This window comes from Suillus subalutaceus (assembly GCF_016647625.1).
Source record: "Suillus subalutaceus strain FC151 chromosome Unknown DFJ58scaffold_17, whole genome shotgun sequence".
In the NCBI taxonomy this organism is placed as follows: Eukaryota; Fungi; Basidiomycota; class Agaricomycetes; order Boletales; family Suillaceae; genus Suillus; species Suillus subalutaceus.
This window is the reverse complement of record NW_024540266.1, coordinates 36,373-54,310: the sequence shown is the minus strand read 5'-3', so window position 1 is coordinate 54,310 and position 17,938 is coordinate 36,373. Positions and strand designations below refer to the sequence as shown.

Genomic DNA, 17,938 nt, shown 5'->3' with positions numbered 1-17,938 from the left:
TAATCGCCGGGGACACCTGCTACATAAGACATTCTGTTGCTATGAATCTAACGTATTTGATACTTCCATCTCTGTGTCATCGTCATCCAATTCTGCAACATCTCCGAGTCCTGCTACTACACCTCGAAACTGCTGGTCTTCAGAGGCCTGAGTAAGACCAGTCTGGAAATGCGAACTTGTCTCAGTCTTGGTAACCTCTCGCAACGCCATTGTGGCGTACGCGGCTGTCCCCAGTGTCAAGTTAATCTGGAGCGCGAGAAATTTCCCATCGTCAGCGATAACTGGTGGGTCAAATCCCAGGAGCTTGTCTTCATCTGCTTGTGCAAGCGGGACATCTGGGTCTGTATACCTGAGTGTAGACCACGAGAGATCTTTTGGAATCTGGAGGATTTTTCTGTAGGAGCCATTAAGAGTGTACTCTCTGGGGATGTTGTGTCAGTTTCGCTTATCATAGGACAGGTCTGGTGTACTTTTGTTTGCGGATGAAGTTATCCGGGTCGAGTCCATCCAGGCGCAGGAATTCCCGATAGCGCTCTCCGAGCGTACCACCTGGGTAATCAACATCTCTACCTGGGAGTGGCATGATTACGTCGAATATCGGGTACTGATGGGCATCCTCCTCAGTGAGTATTTTGATACTTGGTGCAACATAAGCAGCCTTGGCAGCTTTCTTGCGCTCACGATAGCTCATGCCTTAAATGACATATTTCAATTAGAAGAACATAAAGAACAGAAAAAGGAACTAACCCTTTCCCTCTGTGGTGACTTGCTCCTCATTACCCGCATCATCGTCCACTTCCATCTCATCATTCTCTCCACTCCCTCCCTTGGCGGCCGGCTCGCTCTCGAAGACGAGATCACCAGGTACCGCTTTATCAGGACCGTGTATGCGAATTCGCTCCGAGACGATGGCATTCCACACGTAGGATTGGTATGCATGGACATACATGAGCCGCAAGTTTCGAGGAATCTAAGTTGAACTATATGAATAACAACAATGTTTCTCGAACAGAGTCTTGACATACCGTGGACAGGGCACCCATTGCGTTCCTGGTTTCTCCACCTTGCTTCTTGTAGCTCTCGAGAATGCAGCGCTCCGCAACCACCCGTCTGGGCATTAAAGCCAGGGCACGATCTAAATTGCCATCCACTAACCACGCATCACGGGCTGCGACAACTTCAGGGTGTTCTCCAGGCCGATTCTGGAGGATGAGGGAGACAGCTTTGTGCCAATCAGATTTCAGAATTGCCAAGCCAATGGAGTGAGTTGGCACTGCGGCTGTCCCAAAACGCTGCATTCCTGGAGTTGTATTTCAGACGAATCAGTAGTTTGCTGGATATCGAACTCACCGTAATAATTGATGAACCCTTTGTGCTTGATCGAGTTCATGGCACGGTCAAGAGTTTCTACATTTTCTACCTGAACGTTACTTCATAACCTTGTTAACCGAACTTCAGGACAGTATCACTTGAAACATACCGAAGTGTGATAACGAATGCATTTCCTTTCAGCATGCCAAGTTCTAAACCAGCCTTGCGATAACTGAAATCCGCTATTCTAACTCCACGGTCGCCACGCTGGGATAGAATCTCTTGTACGGACCGCCTGTTGGATTGATTCGCAGATTTCCATACATCCTCCACAGGTTTGTTCCCGCGTCGCAACGACACACGCTGGACAGTGACACCGCGTTTGTCTTTTGTTCCTGCAACAGCCAAGTCTTTTATGTTTACATGGAGAGTACGTGATAAGTAGCCGAGAGCGTCTTGGGTATCACGGTTGGTTTTCTGGAGAGTGAAATGAATATAAGGAGGATGATTTCCCCTGTCCGAGCGGTCGCCTCGACCTACGAAGATATCAGCAGAATGATGAGAGATCTCTTATAACAGATGGTGAAACATACCTCCACGACCTCCACGACCACCGCCCCGACCACCACCGTGGCGTGACCATTTTATAACTATGCGAGATCCATCGTCCCCAGCAGGGGTCGACATATCAGTCTCGCTGTCAAGCTTTCCGCCAAATAACTCTCGAACAACTTGATGTAAAGTTGTCCGGTCCGTTTTGGAGGAAATCGGCTGTCAAGGGGTAAGGGCTCATAGTAAGAGGGCCTGGTTATCTCGCCTTACCTCGCTGAGCACTTTTCTGTGATCTTCTCTTTCTCCTCCCTGCCGGCCACCGCGACCTCGTCCGCGGCCACCACGGCCACCTCGACCACCACGGCCACCGCGACTGTTTCTGTTCTTTCCTCTTTTCCCTGTGTCATCGCTCTGCAATGCATCCACTTCTTCTGATGGCTTCGCCGTATCTGGGGTTTCAGTACCGTCCTCGGTAGTTTGGGTAAGTCGACCTCCCCAACCGCTGTCGGTCACTCTCGGAGGCTCGCGTCCTTCAAGGAACATCGTTTTCAATTGGTCGATGGAAGCCTCGCTAAGATACGGTGTTAGTTTTTCCGTGAATTGATCGTTCCAGAGTGTGTCTGCGGGAGTGGAATCATCTTTGTCCTTTGCTTCAGTGCTAGCAGACAGTTGCTCTGCAGTATTCGACTCAGCGCTGGTGACGGGCTCCTGTGGTGGGGCCATTGAGGCCTCAGCAACGGCGGTGCTAGAACTTCCTTCGTTGTTACCTTTCCCCTTCTTCGAAGATGACTCTGGCATGTCCAACGACTTGAGATGAATAACCTGGTGATCTTGATTCACTTCGAACACCAAGAAGTCTGTGAACCTATGATATATTCATGTCCAGTTGCAGTTTCATTGTAAACACGAACACTTACCGTTGTTTTATGATACCGCTGATGGGAGGAACGTCCCGGCTTATATACTCGGAGATCCCGACGTCGGTCTGAAGGACCTGACGAAGTCCATCCGAAGAGAACGTAGGTGCTATGCCCAAGAGAGCATGGCTAGGAGGGAGGACGCTTTCAGCTGCAACTGCTGAGGAGCCCTCTTTTGAGTTTGCAACGGCAAGAGCCGCGCTCATGAGCGGGGAGGTGTCAGCGACGATGGGCCCGTCATCAGTCAACTCGTCGACTTTGGTGCGTTTGGGTGAACGAGCAAGTTCTTCATCGTCTTCACGTTCCCGAATAGCTGAAGCCGACATTTGGTTGATCAAGAACAGTCAAAAAGCCTGAGAATAGATGATAAGATAGCAGAACCAAATTTATCCTCGATCGCGATAGATTTCGCAATCAAGCTCGTTCTGCTAGTGACCATCATGTCGTCTCCTCATCTCCAGACATACAACGAGCGAGCAAAGAAACATGCCAACAAAGCTGCAAGGGCTCTGCTCGAAATCATGGAGGAAAAGCAGTCGAATCTCTCTGTTAGCGTCGACGTGACTAAATCCAAAGACTTCTTCGACATCATCGAGGCAGTTGGTCCTCATGTTTGTCTTATAAAGGCATCTGTCACTTCTTCCACGCTCTCACTTAATGCTTATGGCGCTACTGAAAGACCCATATCGATGTACTCGAAGATTTTGACGCGACTGTGATCGACCGCCTCCGAGAACTTAGCGAAAAGCACAAGTTTTTAATATTTGAGGATCGTAAATTCGCTGACATAGGTAACGTATTGCAGGTTTTGGATGACAGTTCACTGAGTATCATGACTCTTAGGAAGTACCGTGGTATTGCAGTATTCAAAAGGGATCTACAAGATCGCAGACTGGGCTCATATCACCAACGCTCATGCTGTTCCGGGACCATCAATTATCACTGGCCTCGCCTCGGTTGGCATTCCAAAAGATCGGGGGCTCATACTCCTGGCAGAAATGAGCTCCAAGGGTGCACTGACCACTGGGTCATATACAGAAGATGCAGTCCGCATGGCTCGAGCTCGCAGGGATTTTGTCATCGGCTTCATTGCTCAACATCGCATGGAGGGTGTCGGTGCATCCGATACTGATAACATTGCGAGGGAAGATTTCTTGGTTCTCGCGCCAGGAGTGGGCTTAGATGCCACAGGCGATGCTATGGGTCAGCAATACCGCACTCCAGAGCAAGTTGTTTTTGAAAGTGGTTGTGACGTTATCATTGTTGGAAGAGGCATTTATGGCAAGGGCGAAAATGTGGATACACGGGAGGTTCTTAAGCAAGCTCAGAGATATCAAGCTGCTGGTTGGGAAGCATACAGAAAGCGCGTTCAGCGCACATAAGTAGCAGGATATAAGTAACCACACGAGCTTACCTGGAAATAACCTCATCATATTTTACTTGATGGCACCTCGCATCTTTATCCACCACCATCCAGCGTCTTTGCTTCCTGTTGTCTTCTCTCCTCCTCTCCTGCTTCTCTTTCTTCTGCCTCTACGACTTCGACATCGAGAGGGAATGTGAGTATTGCAGCAATACCCGTCAGTTGATTCAACTCTGCATCCTCATAAGTACGATGGATAGAAGCAGGTTTAGACACATACGTTGACCGGATTCGTGCATGCTCGAGAACATGACAACTTCTGCGCCCTTTTGTTGTACTCCTTCGACGAGTTCGACATATGTCTTCCGCAGCTTCGGGTCACTCGCACTGTCCGAATTGCTTGAGCTGCAGTATGCTAGTGCGTGACACGATCATCTCACCGGAAAAGCTCGTCGGAGATGAGGAGTGTCCCTATGGCTCCACGATCTGCCGCTAAACGGACGTGATCGGGACCATACCACGCGCGCATCTCATCCACACCAAGCATCTTGAAGAACCTGACAAAAGAAATCAGTATTAATAGCACAGCTGCCACCACGTGCATGCCTACTTATCAAGAACTATTCCCTCGCGCGCAAATTTCGTTTCCTTGAGCTGTGCAACGATCTGCAAGTGCAATAAATGCACCTATGTGACAAAGTCTAATACCAAAAATCATACCTCTGGACTCTTGAGAACTTCAACAAGACTGTGGACATGCGCGCTACTGACGTGCACTTTCACGGTCTTTTCTCGCAAAGCCTTGGACAATGTCTTGTCCCCCCTCCTCCCGGCTTCTATCATCATTGCATTGAAAACACCTTCTCGTACCCAACCTGGGCTTGCAAGCACAATTGCCCGCAAACTAGGTGACGTATAAGGTATGTGTCGCACAAATGCATCGTAGAGTGTGGCGTAAAATCTCGCCATCGCCTTCTCGTACTGAGACGTTCCAGGCGCAGAAGCCTTGCGCGGTATGGGAACCGATATCCGATGGGTGACCAGTGTCATGTGTTGTGAAAGGAGACAAAACGCGGCTGTGCCTTCTCCGCATACAACTGCGCCTACCTCCGCGCCGCGTCCTGGCACACAAGATTCCTCGACACGAGCAAGGGCCACACTGTCCCATCCGTCAACCTTCTCGATGCGTACATCGCGATTACTCTCAATGTCAAGTGTATGAAACGCGCCCATCTTCACATGTCGGTTTTCAGATGCAACAGGGCCAGAGATATGCAGTGCTGCAGTGGTTGTGGGTGCTGCAGATGAAGATCCCACAGGAGAAGAAGCTTGATCTGCTGATGACGAAGGTGCTCCCGATGAGGAGAATTCGACTCGGGATACCTTGATGGTGAGGTTCAACTTGACACGATGAGATTCGGTAGATCCAGTAGCAGATACATTCTGTACGCGACTATCAAGTATTTAGCATGTAAGAGAATCGCTGATCGTGCCAATGTCCTACCGAATGGCTGGTGCTCGCACAAGATCACCCTGTTGTATAATGTTGTAGAGATGCCACATATCTTCATCATCCTCGGGTCGGAGGTTGACATAGCCCTGTTCAAATCAATCAATCAATTATTCACTAACGAACATCCTGAATGACTCACAGCCCCGCTTTTGTCGACGTATTTACCGACAAGCTTCATCGTGGAGAGTGATTGACGTAAAGTCCTGACTGAAGCTGCACCCAAAAGGGGCCCTAAACAAGTAATCACGTTTTGTCATTCATTGATTCACTGTCCACTGAACTCGATATTGCCCTCACATCTCTTCAGCTATTCACAGCTCGCAAGAGTTAGTAGTGGAAATCATGAACAATGTGTGAGTCGGAAATGAGCACACAGCAACTTCTGCTAGCTCATCATGACCAGAATACATTCAAAGTTAGACTCTCTAGCATCGCGTCTCGTAGAATCCAATGATTCCCGGGGGGAAGATGAAGACGACGACGATGCCATCTTTGCAGAACTTGAAGCAGAGATAGAGAACGACGCTGATGCAACAGTGCGAGATCGGGGCTTAGAGCAGCTCAGGCTCGAGTGAGTCGTACGTTCCATTGGCGTTCACTGTCCGACAAACGACACAAACATCTGCAGAATGCAAAGAGCCAAAGACATGAGAGAAAATGCCCATGGGAGATACATGGAGATCACGAACGAGAAAGAGGCCATTCGGATAAGTGCGTAAGTTGCTCGCTCTGTTCGGCTCGCTCTTTGCTACATTATCGTGCTTTTAGGAATGAGCCACACTGCGTGATTCACTTTTACCATAGTAATTTCAGGAGATGCGAGATCATGGACAAGCACCTTGCAGTGAGTAATGTCTCGCGCCTCAAAGAAACCAGATTACTGATGGACTCGTCAGAAACTCGCGCCGAAATACTATGCTACGCGTTTTATTCGTGTTTTCGTGGAGAACATGCCATGGCTGGTCGAGAAGCTTGCCATTCAAGTCCTTCCATGCCTGATGTGCTTCATCGATGGGGTCTCAAAAGACCGGTATGTCTTATGGGTTCTTGTCAATGTCATTCAATCATTCATTAATTCTTAGTCTTATTGGGTTCGAAGAACTCGGAAATAATGACACGTTTGAGACTGCGGTACTCGAGCTTAGGCTAGCGAATAGCGGTAGTGATATTCTCCATACCTCGTGACCTATGTCTAATTGTCCTTCGACAGGTGTCCTTCAAAAAGCGCGGAATGCTTATGAATCCGGTGTCACATACAACGTCTCGTCATCTTCAAACGCAATGAAATTACGAAGAGGTGGACAAACAGATCAGGATGACGACGAGTTTGATTTATGATGGTTTGCTCTATCACTCTACTTGTCATCTCGTGTTCCTGATGCTATGCGTAGGTTGTGCCGGTCACTCTTCACCAGGTGTCTTGTACCTCCTAATAGCCCTCACCCTCGCTTCAGCATGGTTGACGATGGGTCTCGGATACCCCAATTTATCAGCAACCTTGGTTGGAGGGTTATGGATATCTGCATTCGTAAACAAACATCAATTGAACGCCGAGCAGCCAGTCAGCCTATACTTACCAGATCCATAGAGATTCTTCAGCTCTGGTACGAATGTCCTTATAAAATCACCTGTTGGATCTGCCTTGGAGGATTGTGTATAGGGATTGAAGATCCGGAAGTAGGGCACTGGGTCTACTCCAGTAGAGGCACTCCATTGCCAACCGCCGTTGTTGCTTGCAAGATCACCATCTATGAGCTTTTCCATGAAATACTGCGAGCGCTCGTCAGGGAAGCGCATGAAAATGAAAACAAGGAGACGAGCTCACGCGCTCTCCTAGCCGCCAATCCAACATAAGGTCCTTGGACAGGAACATAGCGACAATCATGCGCATACGATTATGAGTCCAGCCTGATAGTCTGATGAATCAATACACCGAAGGATCGACACAAAAACATACCCATGGTGCTTATCTGCCTCATCGTGGCATCGACGATAGGAATGCCAGTTCTTCCCTCTTTCCAAGCATTCAGATGCTCCTCGTTAACTTCCCACTTAACATCAGCAAACCTCTCCTGAAAAGGTCGACCCATGGATACTCGCGGGTAGTATGCAAGGACATTGGTGTAAAAATCTCGCCAAGCTACTCCATGATGCATCAATTATGTGTCCAGGGCATTTGAAAAAAAAAACAGACCGAGTTCCTGCACCCAGCGACCTACGCCCGACGAGCGTCCAGCCTCCACTTTCTGAATTCCGAGAAGCTTCATAGTTTGACGAACGCATTCCCTGACAGAAATAACTCCAGCAGATAGGTAGGGGCTCAACCGCGACGTAGTGTCCTTGTCCCCTCTGTCGCGAGCCTCATCATACAAGAGGACCCGGCTGTGTTTGTCGGAATTCTCTACCCCATCAGCCAGAGGATCAACTGCTCCAAGCTGCGTCGCGCGCGCTTTGGTATACAAGAACCGAGAAAGCATCTGATAAATGTTTAATTGCGATGCCTCTTCCAATGTAATACGTGACTTACCTCATTAGCAGAAGATGTTCCTGCTGGCCATATCTTGGTCATATTGGCGGTCTCTTCAGGATCAAGTTCGAAGCCATGAACTGACACGGGTACATCAGCATCGAATAACGGTCCAAAGACGTGATTCTCCCTAATTGTCGGGGGGGTTGGGTTTTGGAGATGGGAACTCGTTCAAATAATCTGAGAGGTTCGAATTTAGAATGCCAATCCAGTTCCGTTGATACGGCGAGTAGACCTGAAAGGCATAGACTGAGAATAACAGAACAGGTGATAAGGTGATCATACCGTGTATGTTCTGCCATCCTTCGTTTTCACGACGCCTGGCTCAATAATACCCCTATCATGTACATACGTAGGCCTTATGCCCGCGTTCTTGGCTAAAGAGCAGACTTCGATGTCACGCCGAAGCTCATCGACCTCGTATTCGATGTTCGCAAAGAGTCGAGTGGCCTGGAGAGTCTGCAAGACCGAGATAACACGAGTTGGCACTGTCGTTCGCGGCGTATGTGTGATAGTGTAAAGGGGTATATTTAATTTTGCGAGCTCGTCCTACAAAAGTATAAATTAGCCTCTTGTAGCGAAGTACAGGTAACAGAGACGTTTCACCTTCACTCGTGAAAGGTTACGAAGAACGAAATCAATTCTTGTTTTGCTCCTGTCGTGTGCAATATAATCCTGTGGGCTTAAGACATGCAAAACCACGAGCGGGATTTGATCTTCGACCGCCTGAGCAGACGCAAGGGCGAGAGCTTTGTTATCGGAAACTGGAACAGGGGGTCAAAATGGACACGCATACTGAAAAGAAGCAACACCTACTACGCAGGTCTCCCATCCTCATCCAGTAAATTACCGATTGTCCTTTCGGGGGCTTCTGTACAACATTGCGTAATGCGTCCAAGAGCCGCAGGAATGGCGGGTCAGCCTGAACGGTAGCTGCAGCTTCTGCTGTTGCAATCTTTATGGGTGCAAAGAGAGAGTCAGTGGTCCTGCCTTTCTTTGACATCGCAAGTGGGCTCGGGCTACGAGCTCTCTTCATCATGGTCGTAACGAAAGAAGGAACATGGACTTCTGGTTTGAGTCCTTTGCAATTATAGGCGATTGGTAGTCCACATCGTAATTTTCCGCTTAGGATCGAAGACAGCTCGATTGCATGACATCATCCCAGATCCGGTGAATCAAACAACCTTTACATAAACTTATGTAAATCCCTCTCAAGCAACAAGTTAAAATGTACTCACGGAACAGAATGTCGATGGACGCTAGGTGTAATTATATGTTATACTTCATGTATTATATCGAGACGGACTGATATTATTATCGACTGCCGAGGAGAACAAGTGCATAATGTATAGTGTAGATGTCGTGGTATAAATAGACGACTACCACGAAGACAGCCTCAATTGAAAGTAGCAAGAAGGTTCTGCAATGGTATAGGTTGGGTATAGGTATACCATTGGCTAAGCCAATGTATAGCATTGCAGCTTGTGAGTTTCCAAGTTACCAAGCGATTGATAATTTGACATACCCAGGGTCCTGAGTATATCAGGCCAGCAACAAGGACTAGCCTTATGGTCTTTGGTCTATTTTATCTTTTATCTTTGCGCCTGTAGTAAGCGCCTCGAGGTATGTGTCTACCCTTCCCCATCCAACCTCGAGATTTTCAAATAGCGCCGGCAGGGGGGATATGTCCTCGAACGATTGGAAGGTGAAAACGCTAGTCAAATTGGGTAGTAAGGCATGCAGTTGACAGGCCACAATGAGGGAATCCACGATTGGAGAGATCCCTACGTCTATGCTTGTGATATTCTTATTGGGAATAATTTTAGAGAACAAGTCGCTGTTGGTGTCGATTGAACTGGCATGAAAGGTCATTTCAATGGTATGCAAGCGCCGGCAATGTTGTACGAGGTGGACGAGTCCTATGAAGGTGAGTGATGGTGGGATCAGCCAACGAATCCCTCCTCCAAAATGGAACTCCTCGAGCTGAGGCCAAGATTGTGCCATTCTCTTGAGTGAGCCATCGTCGATGGCCGATGTACAGAGCCAAGAGAGATTCAATGTTTTTAAGCGACTCAACGACAGCAACGGAGCAACCGCGTCAAATGCAATGGCAAAACGGGGATTGTTTAGTTCTTCATTGATTTTGAGTTGGGAGTCGAAGTAGACCACGATTTGCTCGAGATCGGGAGAGAAGCTCTCTGAGAGGGAGACAATGAGGTCCGGAATATCCAAAGGATCATAAGGTGGCCACACATCGTTTCCATCGAACAACAACGTCACCGATCGACAAGAAAGAAAATGGACATTTCTGAGATACTGAGTGAGAGCAGAGGGTGATGATGTAGAAATGGTCACGTCATTGAGTTGGTGGATAAATGTTGCAGTGGAATTGGGATGGATGTCGTTCAAGTCGCATGTCTCGAAGGAAAGAGACTTCAGCGACGATAAGGAAGCCAGATGAACAAGCACTTGTGTGTTAAGGACTCCTGTGTCAAAATGAGAGAGCTTCCGCAAGCCACACACAACTTCGCATATTACATCCAAACTTTCTTGGGAATCCTCGTAGTACCCTATGCAGCGGAATTCCCGAATGAATGGACATCGAGCACTGAGCGAGGCTAACAAAGCAGATCTGGCAAAAGAGGGTGTCCAATCGCCAGAGCCAAGCTCCAGTGATGTGATAGTTGGCCCAAGCAAGGTGCGCAACAACGGAAGAAAACTTTCTCGATCATCCCACCAACGCAAAGTACGGAGATTCGGTAACAGCAGTGTGAGTGGTGGCGTAGACACTAGCGTCTGTATGACCCGGTCGTCTATGATGTCTAGAGCCGTGTGATCAATGCTCAAAAAGTGGATACGTTGTGCATATTGGCAAACAATCCTCCACTCTTTTTTGAAGGGTGGTCTTTTGAGTGTCTATTTCAAAATTAAGCATTCCATACCATGTAGAGTCACATCTGGAACATCTAACTCACCAAATTTCCTTGCACGTTTCTGGTTCTAACACTTTCAGGCAAGCACAAGAAGAGTGGCTCGAACCCATCCAAACGTTTCCAAAGGATATCGAGCGCAGGCTCCTTGAATGTCCTGCAAGTTCTTGCAAGAGCAGCAAGTGTAGCACGAGTGATTGGTATGGAGTCTTCATAGATAGTTGTGAATATACGATGTAGGGTTTCCGTCGGCAAGAGACAGATACGCATATCAAGAGAAATGCAAGATAAGTGTTGTTCGCTGAAGTTGATTGCAGTTCATTCCACCAGGTGCTTAGTCATTTACATTCTGCATATAACTCTTCCACGCTCAGTAATCAGGCCTTGAGGTGAGGCACTGAGCGCTGAGCACCCAAACAATTATATTACCAGAGGCTACCACGCATGACCTCATCTAGCTCAAATGTGTACACAGCATGAACCTTGGCCGTGAATTGTCGCTCCAGGTCGCTGACTACGTACTACACCTGAGACAACTCAAACACTACATATTCATGACGCTTGGTGGAATCACAACAAGCTAGTTTTCGAATCGATATGAAATGAATCGGTAGTTCACAAAGCAAGCTTTCGACTAAATCAGCACATCAACGAAATGTGTTATCTGCAGCGCTCACCAAAGCCAAATGACCGCCAACGACCGGGCGGGCCCTGAATTCATACACAGCGCCAGTAAGTGTCTCATACCAGTCTCCCAACGGCTGGTTACTTTCACCATCAGCAGCATACTTGTAGACAGAATCAATGAACATGTCTCGTGTTGTCGTGTTGGTCATGATAGCAGCAGTCCATGACTCCCAGTCGGATTTAGTGTATGTGTGGCTATGAATCTGTTGGTTACGTTGTTCACTTAGGTCAAGAAGCAACTCACCGAGTGTCCAAAGGGACACCGTAAGCATCTTGAAGGAATAGTTGTATGCGTCAATCATTAATTGCCTGTGATTCACTCACTGACGACGGTGGCATACCACGCAGTTTCTACGAAGCTGTTCAGAACTGTTCACGGCGAGTGACAGGCGGACTTACGCATGTCATAGACAGACTCTGGAAAAACATTGGTGCCAAGTAACTTATCTGCATACAGGTTGTATGACAAGCCCCAACTTGACACTGTCAGTAATGTCACGCAAAACGCAGATTTTATACGCGAGACTTACGAGCTTTCATTTCCGTAATTCAAGGTGAGGTGCAGCCCGTCGCTCGATGTGGCATAGTTAAGTATTTGCGGGACATAGCGCTGTACGATTGACTGAATATTCGAAGAGTAAGTTCATGTCAGTCTAGAACTTCAACAATGACGTGCACTGTAGTTTCGTTGATTAGCGGTGTCGCCCAATATGCCCGAAATCACAGACATGGCCTGGATGCCTATCACACCCTTAATGGCTAGATTGGTTTGGTTGGCGAGAGCCCCTGCAAAATCATCTGTGCTGATTTGATTTGCAGGAATGAGGGCTTCTGCGACGAGGTATCCGGTCCATTGGTTAAGAAGGTCCGTCTGTAGAAAGTGGTGAACATATGGGAGACGAGGTCATGTGAACACTGACATATTGGGTGATCAAGGAACTGTCATTAGACTTCTGAGTGTAACTCAAAGCCATAATGAGCATGTTTCCGCACTCTGAAAGCATAGGCGCTGAGAAATTGAGTATGTGCATAGAAAGGGGGATCACCTTCGAGAGGCATGGCTTCATCGTTACCAGCATTGTGGCCCGTAGCGTTGGGGTAGGACGAACCTAATTCACAATAAGAGTAATTATGGAAACTCGGTGATTTTCTATCGAAGACGAACCAAGATCATGGGCAGCCCAAGCATTAGGATATTGACCGGTTGCTTGGTACTCAAGGAGGCCGAGTAGGAGATATTTTCCAAGTGTGGGATTGGTGTACAAGAAAATAGGCCATGCAGGCATGATGACATCCACAGTGTTCACGTTCTACATTAGCGAAAGTGAGCGACCCACAGCTCCAAGGTATATCACCTACGCCATCGCTAGAGATCTCTGGGGTGTTCGTATCAAACAACTGATTTTGGTTGAAAGTAGCGACGTATTACCCTTCAAGAACATCAGGATATCATCTGTGTTCCAACTTCCATCACTGTTCTTCGACAACGTGAGCTCCAAGGCTCCGAAGGCTTGACGAACCGACAGCGCGACGACACCAGCATAATTACTTGAAATGGCCAAGGCATCGCTCTGGACCTTCCGGTCGAACGCTTGCGCACGTCCTAGTGCAGTAGAGTAGTCCCCAACGAGGTCAGAAATCTGGAGCATAATTTCTGGGACTAGTGATAACTCAAATAGGACTATGGACGTACCAAGTCCGCGACGCTTGAGTAAGCACTCCAGAAGTAAATACTTCGGGGTTGGTAGACGTCGTTCGCGACGATGTACTGAATTGCCGGATCTCTCACGTGACCCACGGTATATATTACAGGGACGGTGGCAGTGGTTGACACAATGCCAAGGTCGTGAGCGAAAGCAAACACTGGCCAATTGTCACTGACGGCACGAAAATTAGTATCCTCAGTATCGGCAAGAAGACCGTTGTTGATGAATTGGGCTCGAACAACAACATCTTGGCCGGTTTGGTACGTCACAGAAGAAGACTGATGAAGGATGATGAAGAAATCAGCGCGAAAAGGGAAACTGAGTGACAAAGGTGCAGACATTCGGAGTAGAGTAGTAGGCTGCTCCCTCTAAAGAATGGTCTCAGTCAGTCAGTCAGTCGGTCAGCAAGCTGTACTCATCGCTCACGTTGGATATGGTCACTATACTGGATATACAACTCCTGGTTCTCAAGCATGACCTGATGAGTCAAGATGTTGCCCGTAGAAGTGGTCCAGTTGACCGTCAGAGAGCCATCTCCAGATACCCATTCTGCGCTTATGTCGGTGTATACGCTGACGGTATGCGACCCTCCATCATTAGACACTGCGGACAGTGCCAGATACGAGAAGGGGATGGACTGCTTAAGGATGTCTGTGGGCTAAAAATAACTTGCTGCAATGTAAAGGCACAAGACAACATATGTACCTCGACAGGGCTAAGGAAGTTCACATTTATGTCCACAGACCCGGCAGTCATCACGAAAACACTTTGTGTTGAAGTGAACTGCATAGTGTATAAGTGTGCTCTCATGCATACGACCGAACCACAATCACCTCTAGGCTTTTTTGGATGGCAAGTTCGGCACCTGCAACAACGGGATCACCCAGGAAGGTATACGTGGCATCATCAACCCTGATATAGCCAGCCCACCCAAGAGTCTGCACGACAATGTCTCAATCAATTCAAATGTGTATAATGAACAAAACCCACCGATCCAGTCCAAAACTGGGGCCAGGCACCATTCAGCGGTGTGCCAGCACCTTGAGGCAGCCACGCAGACAGGTAAGGCGACCGAACTGCGAGCGGGACAGATGCGGGATTGAAAGGAGTCGCATTCCAAGAGGCAGCAGAAGCGGTCAGCGTTAATGTGATCAATGAAAAAAGCTTCGTTAGACCCATGATAGGCAATGGTATACAATGAGACGGTGGAGAAGGGTGGAGATCGTCACATCAGGGTCTCCGCCTGATCGGACTGCGCCATCTTATATCCAGTGCGACCCTAAATTCAATGTAAGCGGTGGTTGCTTCGAAGCGTCATAACTTGCTAAAAACAGACCATCTACTTAACGATCCCGGCGTGCAACATGCGGCACCGATGGTCATGCATATGTTTTGCTCCCATCAGGGCCTTCTTCTGTCAAACTCCACACTTTAGAGCGGTCACGAGTCTAACTCGCATCAGTGCGCTAAAGCTAAAGTCTCCCATGGTGATTAGGTGTGCTCATAGCATGTATTCCAGCGTTGCTCCGACGAGGTCGTAATACCGCCTTCTCGAGGTTCATATCTGCAATGTTAAGTACAAAGAATTCAACTTCATATTCCGGAGCATCCCCCGAACATTTAACCAGCGGCCTTGACGACGGTCCGTGCGATTCATTTTGTGTATTCTCACCGCTGATCTACCGGATGAGAAACACACAGAAAGAACCGCAGAGGGATATCTTCTCCACAGATAAACCGATCAAGGTTGCGCAGCCTAGTTAGAAGTAGTGCATCATGAACAAACTTGTCTACCGGGCCCTCGTAGCATCCCCCGTTGCAATCAATAATCAAGCCAAAGCTGTATCGGTACGGTAGAATGCCACCGCATAGATGATGATGATGATCGTGAGATGAAGACTTGCAACGTAACCCAGTCGAAGTTTTACAGCCACCGCCGTTTACGTCATGTGACCTCAAACCCAAAGAGGCGCGCAAACGGTCTTGCACACGGCACCCTTCTAACGAACCTTCCGCAGGCTGGCCAGCTTGTCCGTGCACTCAAGCACTTTTAAATGGACCTCCCTACACCCAGGGAACTAGACCTTGAGACAGAACTCAGAAAACGGGATGCCCAGGTCGCTGAACTAACGGTAAGGCGCTCCTTTTCCAGGCGCCGATTGGTGGTATTGATAGACCCGGTCTTGTCTTGGCTAGGATGAAGTGATACGTCTTCGTCAGCACCTTGCTGCCCAGAGTGGCCCATCGACCACGGATTCGGTTACGTTGCCCCCCGCGCTAGTCTCTGTGTTGTTACCACATATCAACAAGGCAGCTTCTAGTGAAGGAACGGGAGTGGCTTCTTCTTCGAGTACGGTTAACACCGCACTGACGCAGAGGGTACGCATACTGCAAGAAGAGAATGATGAGCTGTATGAGATGCTCAAATCCGGGGAGACTGGGAAGCTTAAGGAGGAAGTTCGCGGACTCCGACGAGTCGTGGAGAGATTAGAAGGAGCTTTGCGAGGTATGCGTTCATTGACTCCTTTTATTTTAATTGCCCCTCACATGTGGCACGTTTCATTAGAATCTCATCAAGTAATCGCTTCGTTGTCGTGAGTGACCTCATAAGCCAGGTGTATATTCACTCACACATAGACGCAACAGGTCGGAACTAGACAAGTCCTATGAAAGCTTCCAAACTTCTCTGCGTCAAATGAACGCTAACCACCACTCATATGCGCCAACCCCTCGTGACTTATATCACCCCGCATCCACGAGTAATGGGGTAGTCAAGCTACCCCCAACCGGACCCAGAGCTCACAAGAAGCCGCGTCTCTCGGAGCCCAAAGTGTCACCCGCACGTTCCAATATCTCTCTTCCGCCAACAAAACCCCACATTGTCAACGCGCGCCAGAGTATTCCCAGAGACCATGAACCTCCTCGCTCGCCTCGCCTCTCCCCCACAGAGCCCCGTACAAAACCAAGCAATGTGAAGATGGAGGTTGATGAAGATTCGCGGACACGTCCACGCTCTCCAAATGATAATAGGGAACGGGAGTCCCACCGTCGGGACAAAGACCGCGCACGCGAACACGACGGAGAGCGCGACAGAGACCGAGATCGGGACCGTTTCTCTCGGCGCAATGGTGGTGGCGGTGGCGGCGGCGGAGGTGGACGGAGGGCTCGAGGGTTTGCAGGTCACGCATATGCATTTGGAGATCGGACGTTGGCGGAAAGAATGGGACTTTAACCAAACATTGACTTTCATGACGCTGCATCTTTGGACCTTCAAAAACACCTTTTTGTCTTGGGTTCATCATAGTGTATTTGGTACGGTTTCTCAATCAAATCGAGAAAAAAATGTATCGATAGCTGACTTGACTTTTTTCTTCTTCGCTACAGCTGTATCCCTACATCTTCCAATTTCTGTTGTTGCATTACTATGCACAGATGATCATGATTGGTATTATTTAAGCTTTCCTTTTTTATGCTACTGTATTTTGCAGTCCATAGGCGTCATGTACTACGGTCGGGCGGCCCCTACAAGCCGAGTAAAGTCTTAGTCGCTCGCCGTTATTCCGGAGAACCGCAAAATAAATACCATTTTTCTTGAATCGAGCTCTCCGTCCACGAAAGGGGAAAGTCGCAGTAATATCGACCGCATGCTCATCGATCCTACATAGCTATAGGAGGTGAACTTGCAAGTGACATTTGATTGACATTTGCACTGCACGCTTTTATCGGGCCCGTCATATCCTCATAATCAGCGCTCAGCGCTCAGCGGTATTCTGAATTTGATAGTGCCCGTGTCCGTGCCCGACGCTTTCGCCGTATCGCGCAAGCGCTGCAAACCACTAAGGTAAACTAAGGACACCCGCATAATCCATTTGCTGGGCCCGACCTGTCAAATTTGGAACATGTGTAGTTTTCTCTTGCCTTGTTTGCACGTCCTAGATTGTCTTTGTTACCCATGACTACTTCAAGCGCCCTATGACCCGACTGTATAGGACGACCTATCTTTTGCCGTCATCAGGTCCATGACTCAGTTATCACACTCCCTGACCGTGTTATGTCGGATGTGACTCGGATCTGAAAGAAAATTTCCTCTTGCCTCGTTGCACGTTCAGGATATTAGCTTATTATCAATGACGCTTTTAAGCGCCTACATATGTGTAGGAGCTAACGTCACCAGGGGCACAAGAGCCGGAGTGGCGCGTACCACTGACCTAAAACGTCAGTTGATGCCGGCTTCTGCTTTCTCTGGAAAAGTCTTCGGACGTCATAAGACAACGTTATGCGGTGTTCCTTCCGAGTAGGTACTGGTCAGCAGATAGGATGACGTCCGCGTTAAACCCGTAGGGGGTCGGAAGATTCATTTCGATGCTAAAACCTTAGGGTATCGATGTGGCGGGGTGGGTCGTGTGATTGATGCGCCGGTGACTCAGTTCGG

The 17,938-nt window shown here is 48.4% G+C and overlaps 8 protein-coding genes across 8 annotated transcripts; 3 read left to right on the top strand and 5 right to left on the bottom strand.

Moving 5' to 3' along the window:
• Positions 1 to 39: 39 nt before the first annotated feature.
• DFJ58DRAFT_654739 (tRNA pseudouridine synthase D) lies at positions 40 to 2,986 on the bottom strand (the record flags this gene model as incomplete). Its single annotated transcript, XM_041381815.1, has 9 exons — positions 40 to 421; positions 471 to 693; positions 748 to 970; positions 1,026 to 1,300; positions 1,351 to 1,430; positions 1,481 to 1,847; positions 1,914 to 2,082; positions 2,134 to 2,728; positions 2,781 to 2,986. 9 exons carry the CDS (start codon positions 2,984 to 2,986, stop codon positions 40 to 42), a joined length of 2,520 nt encoding a protein of 839 aa, XP_041247699.1.
• Positions 2,781 to 4,376, top strand: DFJ58DRAFT_138653 (humps family-domain-containing protein). Its single transcript, XM_041378836.1, has 3 exons — positions 2,781 to 3,406; positions 3,460 to 3,571; positions 3,624 to 4,376. Exons 1-3 carry the CDS (start codon positions 3,221 to 3,223, stop codon positions 4,160 to 4,162), a joined length of 837 nt encoding a protein of 278 aa, XP_041247698.1. The 5' UTR covers positions 2,781 to 3,220; the 3' UTR covers positions 4,163 to 4,376.
• Positions 4,240 to 5,834, bottom strand: DFJ58DRAFT_724000 (eRF1 domain 1-domain-containing protein; the record flags this gene model as incomplete). The annotated part of the gene is made up of 7 exons (XM_041385081.1): positions 4,240 to 4,376; positions 4,424 to 4,530; positions 4,584 to 4,700; positions 4,754 to 4,809; positions 4,864 to 5,596; positions 5,648 to 5,742; positions 5,796 to 5,834. 7 exons carry the CDS (start codon positions 5,832 to 5,834, stop codon positions 4,240 to 4,242), a joined length of 1,284 nt encoding a protein of 427 aa, XP_041247697.1.
• A 217-nt stretch (positions 5,835 to 6,051) lies between these two features.
• DFJ58DRAFT_723999 (thioredoxin-like protein) lies at positions 6,052 to 6,994 on the top strand (the record flags this gene model as incomplete). Its single annotated transcript, XM_041385080.1, has 6 exons — positions 6,052 to 6,227; positions 6,285 to 6,371; positions 6,425 to 6,500; positions 6,553 to 6,686; positions 6,739 to 6,815; positions 6,867 to 6,994. 6 exons carry the CDS (start codon positions 6,052 to 6,054, stop codon positions 6,992 to 6,994), a joined length of 678 nt encoding a protein of 225 aa, XP_041247696.1.
• Positions 6,995 to 7,057: 63 nt separating this feature from the next.
• DFJ58DRAFT_714487 (DNA photolyase, FAD-binding/Cryptochrome) lies at positions 7,058 to 9,222 on the bottom strand (the record flags this gene model as incomplete). The annotated part of the gene is made up of 10 exons (XM_041384030.1): positions 7,058 to 7,176; positions 7,234 to 7,426; positions 7,482 to 7,564; positions 7,614 to 7,796; positions 7,851 to 8,133; positions 8,184 to 8,313; positions 8,351 to 8,418; positions 8,469 to 8,732; positions 8,790 to 8,947; positions 9,000 to 9,222. 10 exons carry the CDS (start codon positions 9,220 to 9,222, stop codon positions 7,058 to 7,060), a joined length of 1,704 nt encoding a protein of 567 aa, XP_041247695.1.
• A 230-nt stretch (positions 9,223 to 9,452) lies between these two features.
• DFJ58DRAFT_769481 (uncharacterized protein) lies at positions 9,453 to 11,430 on the bottom strand. The gene is made up of 3 exons (XM_041389008.1): positions 11,159 to 11,430; positions 9,709 to 11,099; positions 9,453 to 9,640 (listed from the first exon to the last, which is right to left on the bottom strand). The coding sequence occupies exons 1-2, from the start codon at positions 11,381 to 11,383 to the stop codon at positions 9,750 to 9,752; spliced, it is 1,575 nt and encodes a 524-aa protein (XP_041247694.1). The 5' UTR covers positions 11,384 to 11,430; the 3' UTR covers positions 9,453 to 9,640; positions 9,709 to 9,749.
• An 84-nt stretch (positions 11,431 to 11,514) lies between these two features.
• On the bottom strand, positions 11,515 to 14,933 carry DFJ58DRAFT_769455 (uncharacterized protein). The gene is made up of 19 exons (XM_041389007.1): positions 14,843 to 14,933; positions 14,497 to 14,785; positions 14,340 to 14,444; positions 14,212 to 14,289; positions 13,933 to 14,164; positions 13,846 to 13,874; positions 13,494 to 13,784; positions 13,230 to 13,440; positions 13,160 to 13,176; positions 12,966 to 13,110; positions 12,847 to 12,909; positions 12,721 to 12,794; positions 12,477 to 12,671; positions 12,331 to 12,422; positions 12,200 to 12,276; positions 12,125 to 12,151; positions 12,045 to 12,072; positions 11,791 to 11,995; positions 11,515 to 11,740 (listed from the first exon to the last, which is right to left on the bottom strand). The coding sequence occupies exons 2-19, from the start codon at positions 14,683 to 14,685 to the stop codon at positions 11,729 to 11,731; spliced, it is 2,070 nt and encodes a 689-aa protein (XP_041247693.1). The 5' UTR covers positions 14,686 to 14,785; positions 14,843 to 14,933; the 3' UTR covers positions 11,515 to 11,728.
• A 627-nt stretch (positions 14,934 to 15,560) lies between these two features.
• On the top strand, positions 15,561 to 16,738 carry DFJ58DRAFT_723995 (uncharacterized protein; the record flags this gene model as incomplete). The annotated part of the gene is made up of 4 exons (XM_041385079.1): positions 15,561 to 15,638; positions 15,703 to 16,012; positions 16,073 to 16,100; positions 16,153 to 16,738. 4 exons carry the CDS (start codon positions 15,561 to 15,563, stop codon positions 16,736 to 16,738), a joined length of 1,002 nt encoding a protein of 333 aa, XP_041247692.1.
• Positions 16,739 to 17,938: the final 1,200 nt, after the last annotated feature.